Here is a 19,816-nt window from a genome sequence, read left to right as displayed (position 1 = left end):
CGTCACTTCCGGGAAGCCGCCGCCGCCGCCGGAAGTCGCTGAACGCCGCTCTCGCCCCGCTTCCTTCCTGCCCCCCCCAACCCGGTGCGGACGCGAAGAAGACCCGCCCGGCGGCCCGTTGCCATGGTGTTCTACTTCACGTCCAACGGTAGGCGGCGCGGGGGGGGGTTGTTTTAAGGGGGGAGCCGCCGGCCACGCCCACCGCGCCCCTCCCGCTCTCCGTAGGGCCTTGGTTTTTTGGGGGGGGGGTCCTCGCCTCGGTTTATTCGCCCTGTATCTATTTATTCTGCTTCTTAGGAGAAAAGCAATGACAAACCTAGACAGCATCTTTAAAAGCAGAGACATCACCTTGCCAACAAAGGTCCGTGTAGTTAAAGCTATAGTCTTTCCAGTAGTGATGTATGGAAGTGAGAGCCGGACCGTAAAGAAGGCTGATCGCCGAAGAATGGATACTTTTGAATTCTGGTGATGGAGGAGACTCTTGAGAGTCCCATGGACTGCAAGAAGATCAAACCTCTCCATTCGGAAGGAAATCAGCCCGGAGTGCTCACTGGAAGGACAGATCCTGAAGCTGAGGCTCCAAGACTTTGGCCACCTCATGAGAAGAGAAGACTCCCTGGAAAAGACCCTGATGTTGGGAAAGATGGAGGGCGCAAGGAGAAGGGGACGACAGAGGACGAGATGGTGGGACAGTATTCTCGAAGCTACCAGCATGAAATTGACCAAACTGGGGGAGGTAGTGGAAGACAGGAGTGCCTGGCGTGCTCTGATCCATGGGGTCACGAAGAGTCGGACATGACTAAGCGCCTAAACAACAACAACAACAAAACAAGGGCCAGGAATCTTATAAAGCAGAGACATCACCTTGCCGACAAAAGTCCGTATAGTTCAAGCTATGGTTTTCCCAGTAGTGATGTATGGAAGTGAGAGCTGGACCATAAAGAAGGCTGATCGCCGAAGAATGGATGCTTTTGAATTCTGGTGCTGGAGGAGACTCTTGAGAGTCCCATGGACTGCAAGAAGATCAAACCTCTCCATTCTGAAGGAACTCAGCCCTGAGTGCTCACTTGAAGGACAGATCCTGAAGCTGAGGCTCCAGTCCTTTGGCCACCTCATGAGAAGAGAAGACTCCCTGGAAAAGACCCTGATGTTGGGAAAGATGGAGGGCACAAGGAGAAGGGGACGACAGAGGATGAGATGGTTGGACAGTGTTCTTGAAGCTATGAACAGGAGTTTGACCAAACTGGGGGAGGCAGTGGAAGACAGGAGTGCCTGGCGTGCTCTGGTCCATGGGGTCACGAAGAGGCGGACACGACTAAACGACTAAACAACAACAACAACAAATCTATTTATTATTATTTCATTGGCATCCCCCGCTTTTCCTCAGAGGAGCTGAAGGGGGGGAGCACGGCGGGGGGACCACCCCCCCAAGAAGCACACCGTTTCATCCTCACAACAACCCCGCGAGGTAGTTCGGGGCTGTTGCTGCTGTTGCTTCATCGCATCTGCACCTCTCCCTTTCCCTCAGGGGAGCCCAAGGGTCGCGCACATAGTTCTAACACACACACACACACACACACACACACACTCCAATTTCTTTATTTCTTATTTTTCAAAATGCAAAAAGCAGTATACGGGGGGCGGGGGGCGGGAGAGAATGATGATGATAATTTATTATTTATCCGCCCATCTGGCTGGGTTTCCCCAGCCACTCTGGGCGACTTCCATTAAAATGGAGAGCCAGTGTGGTGTAGTGGTTAAGAGTGGTGGACTCGTAATCTGGTGAACGGGGTTCGTGTCTCCGCTCCTCCACCTGCAGCTGCTGGGTGACCTTGGGCCAGTCACACTTCTCTGAAGTCTCTCAGCCCCACTCACCCCACAGAGTGTTCATTGTGGGGCAGGAAGGGAAAGGAGATTGTGAGCCACTTTGAGACTCCTGAAGGGGAGTGAAAGGCGGGATATCAAATCCAAACACTCTATAAAATATTAAAATACAGTTGTACCTCAGGTTAAGTACTTAATTCGTTCCGGAGGTCTGTTCTTAACCTGAAACTGTTCTTAACCTGAAGCACCACTTTAGCTAATGGGGCCTCCTGCTGCTGCCGCACCGCTGGAGCACTATTTCTGTTCTCATCCTGAAGCAAAGTTCTTAACCCGAGGTAATATTTCTGGGTTAGCGGAGTCTGTAACCTGAAGCGTGTGTAGCCCGAGGTACCACTATACAATAATTCACCAAACATTAAAAGCTTCCCTAAACAGGGCTGCCTTCAGATGTCTTCTAAAAGTCAGATAGTTGTATATTTCCTTGACATTCCTTGATGGGAGGGTGTTCCACAGGGTGGGCGCCACCACTGAGAAGGCCCTCTGCCTGGTTCCCTGTAACCTCACTTCTTGCAGGGAAGGAACTGCCAGAAGGCCCTGGGAGGTGGACCTCAGTGTCCGGGCTGAATGGTGGAGGTGGAGATGCTGCTTCAGGTATACTGGGCCAAGGCTGTTTAGGGCTTTCAAGGTCAGCACCAACACTTTAAATTATGCTCGGAAATGTCCTGTAACCCAATGTCTTTCAGGACCAGTGTTATATGGTCTCTGCGGCTGCTCACAGTCACCAGTCTTAGCTGCTGCATTCTGGATTAATTGTAGTTTCCGGGTCACCTTCAAAGGTTTTTGTTGTTTAGTCGTTTAGTTGTGTCCAACACTTCGTGACCCCCTGGACCAGAGCACGCCAGGCCCTCCTGTCTTCCACTGCCTCCCGCAGTTTGGTTAAACTCATGCTGGTAGCTTCGAGAACACTGTCCAACCATATCATCTTCCGTCGTCCCCTTCTCCTTGTGCCCTCCATCTTTCCCAACATCAGGGTCTTTTCCAGGGAGTCTCATGAGGTGGCCAAAGTACTGGAGCCTCTGGCGAGACAGTCTGCAGGCAGGTAGGGTCTCAACCTGCGTACCAGATGGATCTGGTAGACAGCCACCCTGGACACAGAATGGACCTGCTCCTCCATGGACAGCTGTGCGTCCAAATTGACTCCCAGGTTGTGCACCTGGTCCTTCAGGGACACAGTTACCCCATTCAGAACCAGGGAGTCCCCCTCCCCCACCCGCCCCCTGTTCCCCCAAAACAGTACTTCTGTCATGTCAGGATTCATCCTCAATCCTGAGAACCAGAATATATGTTTAAAGACTCTATACATCCCATGGAGGGTTCAAAAGGCAGCTTGTCCAGGCATCATATCTACCTTGATTCATTTAAAAAAAGATTCTGAAGGAAAATGTATGGTAGATTTCAGGCAACCTTAGCTGTGCGGTTTTTCCTTTGGCTGCTTTCGTTGGGAAACATACTTCAGGGCAGAGGAAGCGCTGACAAATGTCCTGTCCGCAGCTCATTGCCAATTCAAAGTCTTTGGAGCTGATATGGACATCAGAATCCTGATCCACTTCTCTGAATGCTTCAGCTACAGCCCCCTCTGGCAGCTTTGGGGCCACAACATTGAAGACTTTTTTTTTGAAATCTGCCAAAGTTAAAAAATCAAATGTGGCATACCTAGTTATCCCGCAGTCTTCCATTTTATCCTCCCAACAGTCCTGTGCAGTAGGTTGCTAGAATTATTGGGGGTTTCCTCCCTCTTTATCGTTGCCAAACCTGTGAGACTGAAGAAGGGCCGCCTCTTGGCATTTTCACATCTGGGCCAGCTGAAAGAACTTCTGGGAGTGTATGCAACAACAGCAGCAAGAATACTTATTGCAAAGTATTGGAAGACACAAGATTTACCCACTTTGGAAGAGTGGCAGATGAAGGTGACGGATTATATGCAACTGGCGGAAATGACTGGCAGAATCCGAGACCTGGGAGAAGAGTTGGTGGAAGAAGACTGGAAGAAATTTAAAGACTACCTTCAGAAACACTGTAAAATTAATGAATGTTAAAATGATGTTGGATTGAAAATAAGTGGCATTAGCAACAAAGTTAACAAGAGTATGCAAAATTGAATTGAAAATGGATGAAAATATAGAGTTATAATATGTTAAGATATAGAGTTAAGATAAACGAAAGAGGGTAAGGATTTGCGGATTTGATTATTTAAATGGGCATACAAAAAGGGGAGGTGTGAGGAGGCCAAGGAAATAAGATAATGAGTTAGGGTTACAAAAATGGATTTGTTTTCATTCTTCTTTTTCTTATTTTATGTATTTTTCTATGTTTCTTTTATTGTATTTCTTTCTTTTTATATGATCTTTTAAATTTATGTTTTTGTAAAACTCCAATAAATATCTTTTAAAAAAAAGAAGAAGAAAGAACTTCTGGGAGAACTTGTCCTGGCCTGGAACAGAGCTTCCGAACCTCTGAGCTAGAGCAGAACCTTATCATCTTATACAACAGATTTTGTTGCGGGTGGGATGCAAATAAGTTGGGGGGGACACACACTGTGTGTCTGTGTGGGGTTTGATCCGAAACTCTGGCTCATTTTGTTTCCCTTTCCCATCCTCTCAGTTGTTCCTGGCGCTGCTTACACAATTTACATGGGAAAAGATAAATACGAAAGTAAGTACAACACTCTGGATATGCTTGTCAAGATGGAATCAATTTTATGTATTTTGTGTTTGACCCCATTTTTATTTTAAAACAGACCTTCTGATAAGTTGTGCATCTTCAGTCAGAACTCATTGGCTCTTTGGTATGGCAGAAAAGAAGCCTTTATCCTGATCAGTGGGGGTTCCCATGCCCAACATTGTTTTAGAAAACAAAAACCATTTTAGGATTAAATCCCTGACACTTTATGATAGCTTGATACAAAACAGTTTCCAGGAGTATAATTCATGGGAAACGTAAGTACCTTTAGAGATGCTGAAGTAAAAGGCAACTGTATCAACACTGATTTAATATAAAAACATGCCAAAAAAAAGTCCGCCCTTAACATCGCAACAACCTTTAGAGGAGCCAGTGGATGGGAATTTGCCTGGTTCCACATTTTCGCTGGCTTGCAGCCTCCTGTGTGTCCCCAAAATCTGCTCTGCAAGCGCTGGAAGGGAGGGAAACCCAAAATCTTGTTGCACAAGCATGCAGACATTGTTGGTGTTTGTCTGTCTCGAGAGACAATAGTGTGCCTCCAGAGGTGAAGTCAAACTGCTGCCTTAGCAGCATCAAGGTGACCTCCTTAGGGTGCAAACCTGGGCAGTGTGCATGGAGATCCTGGATGGCTTCTGGACCTGCTGTTGGGGATGGAACTGATAGAGTCAATTCTTGGGTGCCTCAGACCACATTTCAGCAAAAGGCTGATGGCATAAACATGTTTATGTTATTTCTGTGTAAAACGTTTCTCGTTTGAGCCAAATGCTGATGTAAATTAGCATTTTTTAAAAAGGGCATTTTCTTGCTTTTAGTGAACTTCCTAACATAGGACTGTGAGCAAGTGCTTGATCCGTGATCTCAGCCCCACTGAGATTGGGTGGGGGATTTTATCTTAAAATTGGAATCCAAGGAGGCCAGTCAGGCAATTCTGATGTATAAACTGGCATTTAGCTAAATGGTGTGTATCTGTATCCAATTTTTGTCAAGAAGCAACAGCTTTGAAATACTTTCTCAAAAGCAAGTCATCTCATAGATTCTTTTTTTCTGATTAGTTTGTAGCCTGAAAGTTGCCTGACTTTCAAAAGAAAGGGAAAACTGTTTCTACTTACATTGTCACAGACTTTCCAATGTTATAATATTGAAATTGCGGAAGCAATTTTTTTTGGTAGGAGTTCAAGAAAGTAATGAGCAGTTCCTTGAAATACATCAGCTGGTTGATTATTTTTGCACATGCAACTGTTAAAATTACTCTTTGATGGTCACCCATGACTTTTCAGATACCAACGTTATTTTTAATCCTAAGGAAAATGTTTTCCAGAGTTGTTCTGTTGTTTGAGCTTGGTCCCTTTAAAATAACGTTTGAAATCTCCTCTGAATTTATGTCCTCTCTACCAGTCAATTGTCCCAAATTGTGCTAATCTAAGAAGTCTTTCATAAGATTAAGTAGCAATCATCTGTCCCTTTTTGTTAAGGGTCACTTAAATTTATGCACCGAAATATGAGGTCATTTTCACAGATATAAATATATTTAGTAATATTACTTAAACAGGGCCTTTCCCTACTTACTTATACTTGCTGTACAGTGGTGGTTGTTTAGAACGCCTTTATTGAAATAAAACAGCTACTTCTGGATTATTTCTGAGTTACTCTCCCGATATCTCTCTTGAAATCTGTTTGTGTTTTTAAACTGAAGAAACATTTAGCAGCACAATCCTGTGCACGTCTAACCAGATGAAGCCAAAGTCTAAAAGCTTAGGCCTCTGTTGTCTCACGATACTTAATGTGTGCACAAAAGCACTTCCCTTGCAGAGACAACCAAGGGAAATGTGTGTGTCTGCATCACCTTTTTGAACTGCTAGTGTTGCATGAATCGTTCAGCAGTGCTACACATCTGCTCAGATCCAGTTAGGAACTTCAGCACTCAAAATTTGCAGCATGGTTCAAACTGAAATAATGGTTCCTGTCTTGAAAGTTTAGAACCGAATTCCATTGTTTCCAGAGAGATCTTCCTGTTTCACAGTTTGGTTTGTGACCCAGTGGACTCTAGTGATAATCTCTGTCCCAAAGGTCCAGTTGTAACCTGACTCTCAGGGAGGACTGAGAGGGAATTATTTCTGCTAACTGCTTGGCTTGGCTTTTTTCTTGCAGATGAAGACCTAATAAAACATGGCTGGCCGGAAGATATTTGGTAAGTACTGATCTGAGCCTCTCGTTATGCCCTGGGTGCAAGGTTTCAATAAGGTAGCAAGGACTTCTGAGTAAGATTAGCAGACATGAAATAAGAGAAGATGTGGATAAGGAACTGGTTAAGTAGCAAGAAGCAGAAAGTGGGAATAAATGGACAGTTTTCCAAGTGGAGGGATGTAGAAAGTGCCGTCTCCCAAGGATCTGTATTGGGACCTTGGCTTTTTAACTTGTTCTTAAATGGTCCAGACTTAGGGGTGAGCAGTGGGGTGGCTGAGTTTGCTGAAATTGTTCAGGGTGGCGAAAACAAAAACAGATTAAGAAGAGCTCCAAAAGGACCCCTCCAAACTGAGCGAATGGGTGGTGATGGCAAATGTAGTTTGGCAGTGACAGTTATCGTAGAGTTTGAAAAGGTTCAGAAAAGCGCAGCCTCCCCCGTGAGGAAAGGTTACAGTGTTTGGGACTTCTTAGTTTAGAGAAAAGGCAACAAGAGGTGCCATAAAATTTATAAAATTGTGCATAGTGCGGAGAAACCGAATAGAGAATTTTTTTTCTCATAACGTTAGAACTGGTTGACATCAAATGAAAATGAATGTTGGAACTTCCAGGAAAGAGAAAAGAAAGTCCTTCTTTGTGCAGCACAGAGATGGACTATGGACGTTGCTCCTGCATGAGGCAGTGATGGCCACCAACTTGGGTGGCTTAAAAAGGATTAGACACATTCATGGAGCCTAAGGCCATGGGTCGGCAAACTAAAGCCCGCGGGCCGTATCAGGCCCAATTGCCTTCTGGATCCGGCCCGTGGATGCTCCGGGAATCGCCGCATGGTTTGCCAGCACACACGTTCTTTCCCTCTCTCTCCCTCACACGGCAACGGCAGCGGCGCCTCCTCCCTCCCTCCTCCTGGCTTCTCCCTGCCCTGCCTAGAGGAAGAAGGGGGCTGGGCTTTGTTGGTGCCAGCAGCAGCAGCGCTCGAGCACCCGCCATTTTAAGCAGCCCCTCTCCGGAGCCCTTTCGCGCGCTGTTCATCATCACGCCGCCGCCGCCAACCCCTGCCAGTTGCAAGGTGCAGGTAAGCAGCCACCAGGGCTTGTGGTGCTCTTGCATCTTCCCCCCCTTAAAAATATAGCCCGGCCCCCCACAAGGTCTGAGGGACAGTGGACCGGCCCCCTGCTGAAAACGTTTGCTGACCCCTGCATAAGGCTATCAGTGACTATTAGCCAGGAGGGCTTTGCTCTGCCCCCACAGGCAGAGGCAGCAGTGCTTCAGACACCAGTTGCTGGAATCCACAAGAAGGGAGAGTGATGGAGCATCTCCACCCCCATCGTTCTGCCCAGACACTGAGGTCGAGCGCTGAGGGGCTTCTGGCGGTCCCCTCACTGCAGGAAGTGAGGTTACAGAGAACCAGGCAGAAGGCCTTCTCGGTGGTGGCACCCACCCTGTGGAACGCCCTCCCATCAGATGTCCAAGAGAAGAAGAACGGCCAGACTTTGAGAAGACATCTGAAGGCAGCCCTGTTTAGGGAAGTTTTTAATGTTTGATGTTTTATCGTGTTTTTAATAATCTGTTGGGAGCCGCCCAGAGTGGCTGGGGAAACCCAACTAGAAGGGCAGGGTATAAATAATAAATTATTATTATTATGCTCTTGTGTTTAGATCCCGCTTGCGGGTTTACCATTGGGGCGTCTGGTCAACCACTGTGAGAACAGGAGACTGGACTAGAGAGGTCATTGGCCTGATCCAGCAGGTGCTCTCCTTTTGTACTTGTCAAGGTCATTAGTCTGTGGAGGTGGGATCCTATTTTTAAAATTTACTCTAAATGCAAAGAAAAGCCCCCTGTACTTATCATTCCTCCTCCCCCAGTATATCAGGGGCCAGAACCTTGATTTGATAGTTTCCCACAATATAGGTGTGAGTTCTTAATATATATACCGTATTTTTCGCTCTGTAAGACGCACCAGACCACAAGACGCACCTAGTTTTTGGAGGAGGAAAACAAGAAAAAAAATATTCTGAATCTCAGAAGCCAGAACAGCAAGAGGGATCGCTGCGCAGCGAAAGCAGCAATCCCTCTTGCTGTTCTGGCTTCTGTGATAGCTGCACAGCCTGCATTCGCTCCATAAGACGCACACACATTTCCCCTTACTATTTAGGAGGGGAAAAGTGAGTCTTATAGAGCAAAAAATACGGTATATTAATACAGCAGCATTCAATGATTCAAGATTGTCTTGTTCTGTTCCCCCCCTTCCCGAAAAGGTTCCAGTGATAATTTCCCAACATCCAGTTGCGATGTTTGTTGTCCTGCCAAGTGTTTTGTACTACTGAAGTCTCCTTCCTTATATTTCCCCTTTCATCTGAGTCCAACTGGCTCCAGGCCTTTCCATGTCCGCTTTGCTATCTTTTTGGCAATTTTATTTCTGTAATCCCTTGTTAGCTTTGTAATTCTTATCTGCTGTCTCTTATTACATTTGCTAATGCTGGTGTTTTATTCTGTTAGACTTTAACTAATATATAACTCCACGGTCTCCTGGGATCTGTTTTGACAAAGGCAGTACAGAAATGTTGTAAATTTATGATCTCGTGAGAAGCCACAAAGAAACGTCGTAAAGGGCTGGATGTTGAATGATCAGGTTCCTGGCAGACAAAAGCACTTCTGCCTTGGCACAGAAAGTGGTGCCTAGGTTACACCCAAAGGCAGAGAGGATCCAAAGGAGTTAACATGATAATCTTTTTGCACTGCAGTAGATCCACCAACAGATTTTACACAAGCCATTTTGTATATTAAGTAAGCAAATGCAGCATAAACCACACCACGAAGCATTTAATTCATTCTTTTTCTCTCTCTCTCCCCACCATTAACCCCAAAAGGTTGCTGTGCTTTTTATTTTGGTTTATTTAAAATATGAAGAATGAAATGAGCAGTTAAAACAATGGCTACAGTGAATAATGTAAGCAATGACAGTAGTTGACCAGAGAGCAGGTGAGGGCAGAGTATGAAACAGAAACTAGGAGCTGCTGCATGTTCCCTCGTAACCTTCTTCTTGTAGATGCTGCCTCTTTGAGCCACAGTGGAGAGGGGCTTGTGGACCAGTCAGACGGGTGGACTAGTCAGCTTCATCCTTCAGTAATAATAATACCGTATTTTTCGTTCCATAAGACGCACTTTTCCCCTCCGAAAACGTAAGGGGAAATGTGTGTATGTCTTATGGAGCGAATGCAGGCGGGAAAAACCCCCAAAACTCGCTGACGGGCTGTCTTTCTCCCACCTCGTAGAAAAGCCCGCAGGAGCTGCGCACCCTTTAAAGAGCGTGTGGCTCTTGCTGGCTTTTGCGGGAGGTGGCGGAATTCCCTCACCTCGTAGAAAAGCCCCCAAGAGCTGCACACACACACACACTCTGCACACTCTTTAAAGTGAGTGTGGCTCTTGGGGGACCCTTAGCCGCACGCAGCCTCTCCCAGGCAGGGGATGAAGACTCCCATAAGCCAGGACAGCCCGTGGGATTCATGCGCTGCGATCTCGCTGGCTTTCCTGACTTCTGGGATTCAGCTTCCCATGTATCTGTCGGCCATCCTGGCCAGAGCTGGTAGGACTCGGGAGTCAGGCAACATCTTCAGGTTCCTCACCCGCTTCTAAAGCTCCACATAAGGACCTAAGCAGGGCTTGCTGGATCAGGCCAGTAGCCCATCCAGTCAAGCGCCCTGTTCTCACAGTGGCCGTTCAGATGCCCCAATAAGAAACCCCCAAGCAGGATTCGAGCACAAGAGCAACTCTCCCCTCCTGTGGTTTCCAGCAGTTGGTATTCAGAAGCGTTGCAGATCTGACTGCAGAGGCCGAGCCGAGCCGTCGAGAGCCCTCTCTTCCTCCGTGATGTGTGAGCAAGTTCCATGGTTTTGCTGTGCGCAGTGTGAAGAAGGCCTGGTCTCATTCATCTCGCATTGCTGGCCTTGGGATCGCTAGAGGGAGCACTCGGCTCAGAGGGAATTGGCGCTGTTTTAGCAGCTGTTTCCTTCAGCCTTTCAATTTCCTCTTCAGGCCGTTGCATACTTTTGCAGAGATGTGAGCGTGATAAGCCATAAAAATTCCTTCCTCCGCTATCAAGTATGCATGCTTTAAGATGCTGATGGCCAGGTGGCGGCCAGCCTCTTGCAGCGGTACGTAGGGCAACATTTCTTTTGGCTTGAATCATCTCACTCAAATCTGTGCTGTATTGTGTGCAGGTTCCATGTGGACAAGCTCTCCTCTGCCCATGTGTACCTCCGGCTGCACAAGGTAAACAGCCTTCTCTGCTTCTTGCCCTCTGTGGTGGTTCTTACTCAGCCAAGTGGTGGGGAGGGAAGGAGGGAGGGCCTCTTGTCCACTTTGGGGGCTGCAGCCATCACCCCCTCCTCTCAGGGCCTGTAAGCCTCCCCCGAGGTAATGCACCAGCTGCTGAAAACTATCATGTTTAAAAGAGGTCCTCTGACATATTCTTGTAACTCTCTGCAGGTTTTGTCAGAGCTGATCAAGGCCATTTTATTATAAAGCCTATAAAATATTCTGCATAAAAGAAAGAGCCCCTGTGACTGACTTTCTTCAACATCTTGTAGCCTCTGAAAGCTACCGTATTTTCCCATGCATAAGACGCCCCCATGGATAAGACACCCCCTATTTTTGAAGCCCCAAATTAAGAAATAATTAATTGCAACATTCTGTGTATAAGACGCCCCCCAATTTTAAACTTAAAAAATTTGGGGGGGAAATATAGTCTTATACACGGAAAAATACAGTAAAATTGTGGTGTATGATTTTGCAGACTGTGTCGGATGCATCTACTCTGCAGTTTTATTCCGTGATTTTCTTAGCCTTTAAAGTGCTGCAAAACTATTCGGGTTGCATCTGATTAAGTTCTACTGAGAGCAGACCCTTTGGAATCTCTGGATTTTGATGGGTCTACTCCCAACTAATTTGGTGGTTATCTTTGCGGTAACAGACTAATTGCAATGGCCCTGTGCTGGCAGTTCGGTTGTAGGGGCCCCTGGCTCTGCCTGCAGAATCCGTTTCCTTCCCAGCATGCCTTTTGCCTGTTCCTCTGCATGAGCTGCTCACTTCCTACCTTGCTTCCTTTCAGGGGCAGACGATGGAGGACATCCCAAAGGAGGTTTTGATAGATTGCGCCCACCTGGTGAAAGCCAACAGCATTCAAGGTAAGGCGTTGCTGTTCTGCAGCATGCCCTGGCCTAGAGAAACCAGCAAGGATTCAAGAGAGGAATCGTGGGTGGAGAATGAGGCCTTTGGGGGCAACTGGAGCCAGTTGACGCTGCTCTGATGGCATGGCTTCTCCCACCCATCACCTTGCAAGGGGCATGCATCACAGGAGCTGCTTAAGACGCCCTCCGTTCCCTCCTTTGCCAGCCCAGTCAAAAACCATCTCTCTGATGGAACATTTCTGTAGAGGTGCCCAGTCTAGAATCATAGAATCATAGAGTTGTAAGAGACCACAAGGGCCATCGAGTCCAACCCCCTGCCAAGCAGGAAACACCATCAGAGCACTCCTGACATATGGTTGTCAAGCCTCTGCTTAAAGACTTCCAAAGAAGGAGACTCCACCACACTCCTTGGCAGCAAATTCCACTGTCGAACAGCTCTTACTGTCAGGAAGTTCTTCCTAATGTTTAGGTGGAATCTTCTTTCTTGTAGTTTGGATCCATTGCTCCGTGTCCGCTTCTCTGGAGCAGCAGAAAACAACCTTTCTCCCTCCTCTATGTGACATCCTTTTATATATTTGAACATGGCTATCATATCACCCCTTAACCTCCTCTTCTCCAGGCTAAACATGCCCAGCTCCCTTAGCCGTTCCTCATAAGGCATCGTTTCCAGGCCTTTGACCATTTTGGTTGCCCTCCTCTGGACACGTTCCAGTTTGTCAGTGTCCTTCTTGAACTGTGGTGCCCAGAACTGGACACAGTACTCCAGGTGAGGTCTGACCAGAGCAGAATACAGTGGCACTATTACTTCCCTTGATCTAGATGCTATACTCCTATTGATGCAGCCCAGAATTGCATTGGCTTTTGTAAAGTAGGTCTCTTGGGGAACAGCTGCTGACATTGCCAACCTAAAGGACTCTTATTCTTTATTTGTTTATATTTATTACCTTTCTATCCCACCATTTTCCTCCTCAGGGTGGTGCACATGGCTCTCCCCCTTTCCTCAATTTAACCCCCACAACAACCTTGTAAAGTAGGTTAGGCTGATGAGAGACAGGGACTGACCCCTAAGGTCACCCAGTGAGCCCCATGACCAAGTGGGGATTCGAACCCTGATCTCTCCCAGGACCTAGTCCAACACTAACCACCATACACCATGCTGGCTTACCGAGTCTTGCGAAGAGTTGTTAGGAAATAGGGTTGAACGTGGGTGTGCGGGAGAGAAGAATCAGCTTGGTGAACAAAACGGCCCCCTTTGTTCTTCTAGGCTGCAAAACGAATAATGTCAACATTGTGTACACTTCCTGGGCCAACTTAAAGAAGACGGCAGAAATGGACGTGGGGCAGATCGGGTTTCACAACCAGAAGGACGTAAGTGTCTTGCCCCCGCTCCCATCTTCTCAGATGCCCACCTCCGGGCTCCAGAGCACCGGCCCACCAGGGAAACAGCGGGAGGTTTGCCGCATGGGTAAAGTGAGGAAGGAGTGGGTGGGAGTTCCTGCTGCCATTCTTCAGGCATCACGGCACCCTTTGGCTCCTCACCCACTGAGGTTACAGTCTGTGCAGTGTGTGGATTGCTGGTGGGGGGCTGGTTTGCAGGGGGGAACTGCGTTCGCTCTGCCAGCTGTGTGTTATGCAGCAACCGTTTATGATTTCATGTGAGAAGCCACAAAGATTAAGTAAGGTTTGAAGCGGACAGTGGCTGTATGCCACACTCCTGTGTGTGTGTGTGTGTGTGTGTGTGCGTGTGTGTGCGCGTGCGTGCCTGCCTCTGTTGTTGTTTAGTCATTTAGTCGTGTCCGCCTCTTCGTGACCCCATAGACCAGAGCACACCAGGCACTCCTGTCTTCCACTGCCTCCCGCAGTTTCATCAAATTCAGGCTGGTAGCCTCGAGAACACTGTCCAACCATCTCGTCCTCTGTCGTCCCCTTCTCCTTGTGCCCTCCATCTTTCCCAACATCAGGGTCTTTTCCAGGGAGTCTTCTCTTCCCATGAGGTGGCCAAAGTCTTGGAGCCTCAGCTTCAGGATCTGTCCTTCCAGTGAGCACTCAGGGCTGATTTCCTTAAGGATGGATAGGTTTTATCTTCTTGCAGTCCATGGGACTCTCAAGAGTCTCCTCCAGCACCAGAATTCAAAAATGCCTGCCTCTATCCACAGTTAATTTTTTTTTCAAGTTAACAACAAAGATTGTAGTTTATTGCAAACACAACTGAACTTTATTTTTTTAAAAAAATAATTTTTAAGAATTTCAACATGACAAATTACCAAAAACATATCATCTTCATTCCCTCCCATTTTTCCCCCTTCCCCCCTCCCCAAGAAAAAACCCAGGCTTCCCTCAGCTCCTCTCTCTGATTTTTCAACCTATGTTATTCTCTGCATATTATAAAATTGTAAAGAGCCTTAAATTATCTATCTATCATGTTAACAGTATCCACAGTTATGATTAATTAATAATGTTAATAATATCCACAGTTAATTCAAAGCTACCAACATAGAAAAGGGAAAGATTGAGGGCACAAGGAGAAGGGGACAACAGAGGACGAGATGGTTGGACAGTGTTCTCGAAGCTACCAGCATGAGTTTGACCAAACTGCGGGAGGCAGTGGAAGACGGGAGGGCCTGGTGTGCTCTGGTCCATGGGTCATGAAGAGGTGGACACGACTAAACGACTAAACAACAACAACCAACCTAGATGGCTTTAAAAGAGGATTAGACAAAATCTTGGAGGGGGAGCGGGCTACTGATGGCTACTAGCCAGAATGGCTAGGCTCTGCCTCCACAGTTTGAGGCAGCAGTGCTTCCAAATGCCCGTTGCTGGAAACTGCGGGAGTGGGAGAGGGCTCTTGCCTGCAGGTTTCCCATAATGGGCATCTGGTTGGCCACTGTGAGAACAGGAAGCTGGACAAGATGGGCCCTTGACCTGATCCTGCAGGCTCTTATTTGGTTCTTAACTTGTTTAGCACTCTATGATTCTGACCTGGTGGCACCTTCTGCTGGTTCCCACGTTCAGATCAATTCAAAGTGTTGTCGGCTCACTTCATTTATGTGCTTTGTTTTGGTTGCGGCCTTACTGTTAGGAAAGTGTGCTGAAGCTCTTTTTAAGCTGAGTCAGAGATGCGCATAGGTGGGGTCAAGATCCATGTTTGCTGGGCAGGCCGGTGAAGCCCCACCTGCATCACCTTTAGTTGGGAGGGGCTGAGTTGCCACTGCTTCCTGTTCATTTTCAGAGGAGGTGTGCAGGGATCCTGGAGATGACGACAGGGATTGAGCTGGGTGCTTTGCATGCTTCTTGTCATCACCCTGGAATGTGCTTGTGTGTTGGGCCTTAAGATGCCTCAAGACTCTTTTGGTTCACCCCCCCCCCAAAATAAAAATAAAAATAAAAAAGACCTTAGAAAATGAGGTTGGGAACATAAGAAGAGCCAGGTGGCCAACCAGATGCCCCCATTGGGAAGCCTGCAAGCAGGATTCGAGCACAAGAGCATAAAATCATAGAGTTGGAAGAGACCACAAGGGCCATCGAGTCCAACCCCCTGCCAAGCAGGAAACACCATCAGAGCACTCCTGACATATGGTTGTCAAGCCTCTGCTTAAAGACCTCCAAAGAAGGAGTCTCCACCACACTCCTTGGCAGCAAATTCCACTGTCGAACAGCTCTTACTGTCAGGAAGTTCTTCCTAATGTTTAGGTGGAATATTCTTTCTTGTAGTTTGGATCCATTGCTCCGTGTCCGCTTCTCTGGAGCAGCAGAAAGCAACCTTTCTCCCTCCTCTATGTGACATCCTATGTGACTCTTCCCTGCTGAGATTTCCAGCAGCCTCGAACTGTGGAGGCAAAGCATAGCTGTCTATTGATAGCTGTCTCCTCCATGAATTTGTCTACTCCTCCTTCAAAGCCCGTTGGGAAAAGACTCTGTCCAGAGCTCCCAGGCTGGGTCAAATGGGCCAATGCCTTGACTTGTTTACAAGGCACCTTGCAAAGTTCATGCTTCTCTCATGTTCAGCATTGCAAACCCAGGGCCTAAAAGCACATCACCTCCCTCCCCACTTTTTGTGTGTGAAACGTTAAGCCTGGAATTGAAAAGAAAGCCACCGGCCAGAGGTGAACCTGTAAAACATCCAGTGGCCTATAATTGGGAATGAGAAACCCCGTTTTGTTCTCCTTCCAGGTACTGAGCTACTCCAGCCAGCTGAACATTTCAGGGGTGCATTTTTTGACTTCAACACTTACATGGGCCTGTGACTTGTTGATGTGTTTCATCCCTCTCCTCTCCAGTGTGTGAGGCTTCCCCACGGGGCGCTTGGGCTTGAAGCCCAGGCGATGTGGCCAGGATGGAGGGATAGCAAGGGGAGGTGGGAAGTGGCGATGGCCTCCAAGAGGGGATGGATGCGGTGAGCCAGCCAGCTTGGCCTCCTGGGGGTGTGCTTTGGCCGTTGCGCAGACTTCCTGTGTTACTCTGGGCGAGTGATGTAATCTCTTGAGCCTGGAAAAAAGAAACCTTTCCAGTGACATCAATGACATCGAATCAGATACTGGAGGCCCTGTAGCATGGGATTAATTTTTTTAAAAATGTATTTTTAACCAAATGAAGGCAGGAAGTTGCTGACTTAATGTTTTGAACTAGCGACATGATGGAAGGGCAGAGTAGTGTCTGACAGCTGTTCAAAACAACCTCAGTTCTGAATAATTAGAAGTGGAAGGGTGACAGTGGCAACCTTCCGCTTGGTCCTGGCAGGAGCCACAGCTGTATCTGGCCTCATTCCCTCCTTACAGATGTGCAGGAGAGCAGGGCCCTGGGCTTTTCCTCCTGTGTTGACTTCGTGGGGGTGGGAAAGATGAGGTTTGTCGGGGATGCTGTGCCTTCCAGCTTGACTGTAACTCAGTTGCTGTTCATGCTGTCCAGGGTGCCCCCAACTGTGATGCCTTCCTTGTGCCAGCCTTTCCCAGAAACATGAAATTGTAAGATTTGGAAGGGACCCAAAGGGTCATCAGGTCCAACCCACTGTAGTGCAGGAATCACAGCTTTGGCCTCCAGCGATTTTGGGGAGGTGGGTGCAGGTCTACGCGAATGCTGATCACCGTTTTTTTCTGTCCCCAGGTGAAGATTGTCGCGGTGGAGAAGAGGGTGAACGAGATCCTGAACCGGCTGGAGAAGACCAAAGTGGAGCGGTTCCCGGACCTGGCTGCCGAGAAGGAATCCCGCGACCGGGAGGAGAGAAACGAGAAGAAAGCCCAGATCCAGGAGATGAAGCGGAAAGAGAAGGAGGAGGTGAAGAAGAAGAAAGAGATGGAAGAGCTCAGGTGAGCGAGGCAATGACCCCCTTTGGGAAGTCAAGTTGGGCCTGTCCCAGTTGAATGGGGGTGTGGGTGGGTGTAGAAAAAAGCAGAAAACCAAGGCAGCTGGCCTTCTTTCCTGAGCAACACAGCCCAGTGCTGGGCACAGATTTGTCTTCCCTTTCTAGATGAATTCAAACATAATTCAAAAGTAACTGTGATATGCCACGATTTAGGACCTGCCTCCACTGACTCTACGGGCCAGCAATGTGTTGTGCGAGAGGTTCTCCAAGCAGTGGGAATGATGCCTCTTGGACTTGCTGCAGACGTAGGCAAGCAACTTTCTGGCAGGGTTTTTTTGGGGGGGGCACAACCCCACCCCCACCCCTGTGACAGTGGTTGGTTCCTTGGCCAGTGTGCCTCTTGCCACCCCTTCCTTGTGGGTGCTGGCCAGTGGCATAAGCATGCGAGTGCCCCACTAGGGTGCGTTCAGGCAGGCCGGTATTTGCCCATGAACCCTGCCTCCTTGCTAGGCTTTGGTTGCAGTTCACTGCCTCCTGGGCTCCTCTTCCGTGGCTTTGTCAGGAAACTGGTGTTTGGGCTGCCTGGGTTTGCCTTTGGCCAAGGTCCAGAGATGACCAAGGGTGTGTGGTTCTCTATGTGCGAAGCTCTGATCCCGGCTTCGGTTGGGGAGGGCGGGATATAAATAAAAATTATTATTATTATTATTATTATTATTATTATTATTATTATTTTAAAAAGTTGGTTGCAGCAGCCCTTTGAGCCTCATGGGGTGCTGATCTGGGGGTCCCTGGACCTTTGCAGTTGGGGGGCTGACCGTCAGTTGTGGGAAATGGAATTCTTTTGGATTCCAGCTTTTCTGATCTTGCAAGCTGTTGAAGGAACTATTAGAGCAACAGTGGGGATGCTGCAGCCTGTGTTAGGCCCAGGAGGGATAATAATTTGGCTCCGTTTTCCCCAAAACCGTGCCCACAACATGTGTGGGGCAAGTAAAAACGTGTCTGCAAAGGAGAAATCAGGAGCCTTGAAAACATGGTTGTTCCTCGGCAAGTCATCCTTGCTATAAGCGCCAGTCCGTTGACTGATGCTTAAAGTGAGCCCCTCGGGCCTCGCCTGCTTTCGTATGGGATGCTTGTTTGTGGGCTTCGTAGCTTGAGAGGAAGAAGGGATAGATTTGTGAGTGCCCTTCTGCTGCTTTCCTTTTGAAATTGGGTTACCTGATTTCAGGTGATCGGCAGGTGGCTCATAAGAGCATAAGGAGAGCCTGGTGGATCAGGCCAGTGGCTCATCTGGCCCAGCACCCTGTTCTCCCAGCGGCTGACCAGATTCCCCCAAGCACAAGAGCCTTTTCTGCTCCTGTGGCTGCCAGAGACTGGCACTCAGAAGCATCTCTGCCTCCAAGCACTTTGGAAGTGGAGCAGAGCCATCCTGGATTCTGTTCCCCACCCCTGCATTAGAGGGCTGTACTTTTGTGTCAGCCAGGTTATCTCTAGCTGAGCAATTTCTGAATGCACTGTTGCCTTTCCTTTTGCAGGAGTTACTCTTCCTTAATGAAAGCGGAGAACATGTCCTCCAACCAGGTATGTCCAGGGTGCGTCTCGTGAGGAGCCTGTTGCCCTAGTGAGGCAGAAGAGGCTTCCCAGCCAGAAAGTGAACTCCAAACTCATTTGCCTGTAAGGGTTAGAGTTATGTGACTAGAATGAGGAGGCAGAAAAGACTTAATCCTGCGAAGCTGCCTGTCCTCAGCTGCTTCACATTGTTTACCTGTGGAACCCCCTCCCACATGAGGCAGTGATGGCCGCCAATTTGGATAACTCCGAAAGAGTATTAGACAAGTTCATGCAGGAGGGGGGAAGGCTTTCGATGACATTGTCTTTCGGTGATGATCAGGTAGATGCGGACCCAGTGAGGGAGAATTAATTCTGGGATCCAGCTTGAGAGTTGCCCAATCCCTGCAAAGCTCGCCCGCCCATAAAACATCCTCTAGAAAGCCCTTTCTCTGTCCTCCCCTCCCGCAGGATGGCAACGACTCAGATGACTTCATGTAAACCAAGGCACCCTCCTCTTGGACGATGAAGACGGACCTGAGCTCTTCGCTGTCGGTGCCAAAAATAAGCAAGTGAACTTGGGAGTCTCTGTGCCCGTTTCATCATTCTGGCCGGCGTCCGGGAGGAGGTGGGCGGCTCGCCTTCCTGGAGAGACGCTCTGTGGCTGCCACCTTCCAGTTCCAGAGCCCCGAGGAGGCGTGCACCTTTCCAGGGGAACTTGGGGAGGTGCTGGCGGCTGTGGCTTTTCATGCCCGAAGCCTCCTGGGGAGCAGACTGTGACCTTAGAATCGGAGTCTGTGACCTGAATCTTCATTTCACAGTGTTTGGGTTTAGGGTATTTTTTTTCTTAAGTGATGGGTTTGTGGTCCCCTCCTCCCTTTGGTCGAGTGCACCTGTGTCAAGAGTCTGGTTCTCTCTTTAAACGCTGTAGGAATCTGCTCAGCACAGCTGCATCACCCGTGCTGTAAAATGCTTGCCTGGATCTCAAGAGCATCACTCATTTGAGCAGTCATGTAACCACAAAACTCACTGCCCCTGT

General features: G+C 48.2%; 1 protein-coding gene and 1 long non-coding RNA gene across 3 annotated transcripts in view; both read left to right on the top strand.

The window, feature by feature from the left end:
• The window catches only part of LOC310758910, a 71,591-nt gene that overhangs the window by 51,211 nt on the left and 564 nt on the right, over positions 1-19,816 (top strand). The gene's annotated exons all lie outside the window — the stretch shown is intronic.
• On the top strand, positions 7-19,361 carry CCDC25 (coiled-coil domain containing 25). 2 transcript variants are annotated; one of them, XM_083605613.1, is made up of 9 exons: positions 7-148; positions 4,486-4,536; positions 6,712-6,751; positions 10,965-11,016; positions 11,855-11,930; positions 13,198-13,301; positions 17,034-17,236; positions 18,765-18,810; positions 19,249-19,361. In XM_083605613.1, the coding sequence occupies exons 1-9, from the start codon at positions 124-126 to the stop codon at positions 19,276-19,278; spliced, it is 627 nt and encodes a 208-aa protein (XP_083461739.1). In that variant the 5' UTR covers positions 7-123; the 3' UTR covers positions 19,279-19,361. The 2 variants fall into 2 exon arrangements, with proteins under 2 accessions (XP_083461739.1, XP_083461740.1); XM_083605614.1 differs by lacking the exon at positions 7-148 and adding an exon at positions 1,388-1,468.

The sequence above is a fragment of the Podarcis filfolensis genome, assembly GCF_964270895.1.
Source record: "Podarcis filfolensis genome assembly, chromosome: 3".
Lineage (NCBI taxonomy): Eukaryota > Metazoa > Chordata > Lepidosauria > Squamata > Lacertidae > Podarcis > Podarcis filfolensis.
The sequence above is the reverse complement of the archived record's forward strand: the minus strand, read 5'-3'. Positions and strand labels throughout refer to the sequence as shown.

What these genes read in the sequence shown, in the direction of transcription:
- CCDC25 (XM_083605613.1), top strand. Translation starts at nt 124, where the DNA reads ATGGTGTTCTACTTCACGTCCAACG. An exon ending in GGCTGGCCGGAAGATATTTG is followed by an intron (nt 6,752 to 10,964) that starts GTAAGTACTGAT and finishes TATTGTGTGCAG; the next exon opens with GTTCCATGTGGACAAGCTCT. An exon ending in TGTACCTCCGGCTGCACAAG is followed by an intron (nt 11,017 to 11,854) that starts GTAAACAGCCTT and finishes GCTTCCTTTCAG; the next exon opens with GGGCAGACGATGGAGGACAT.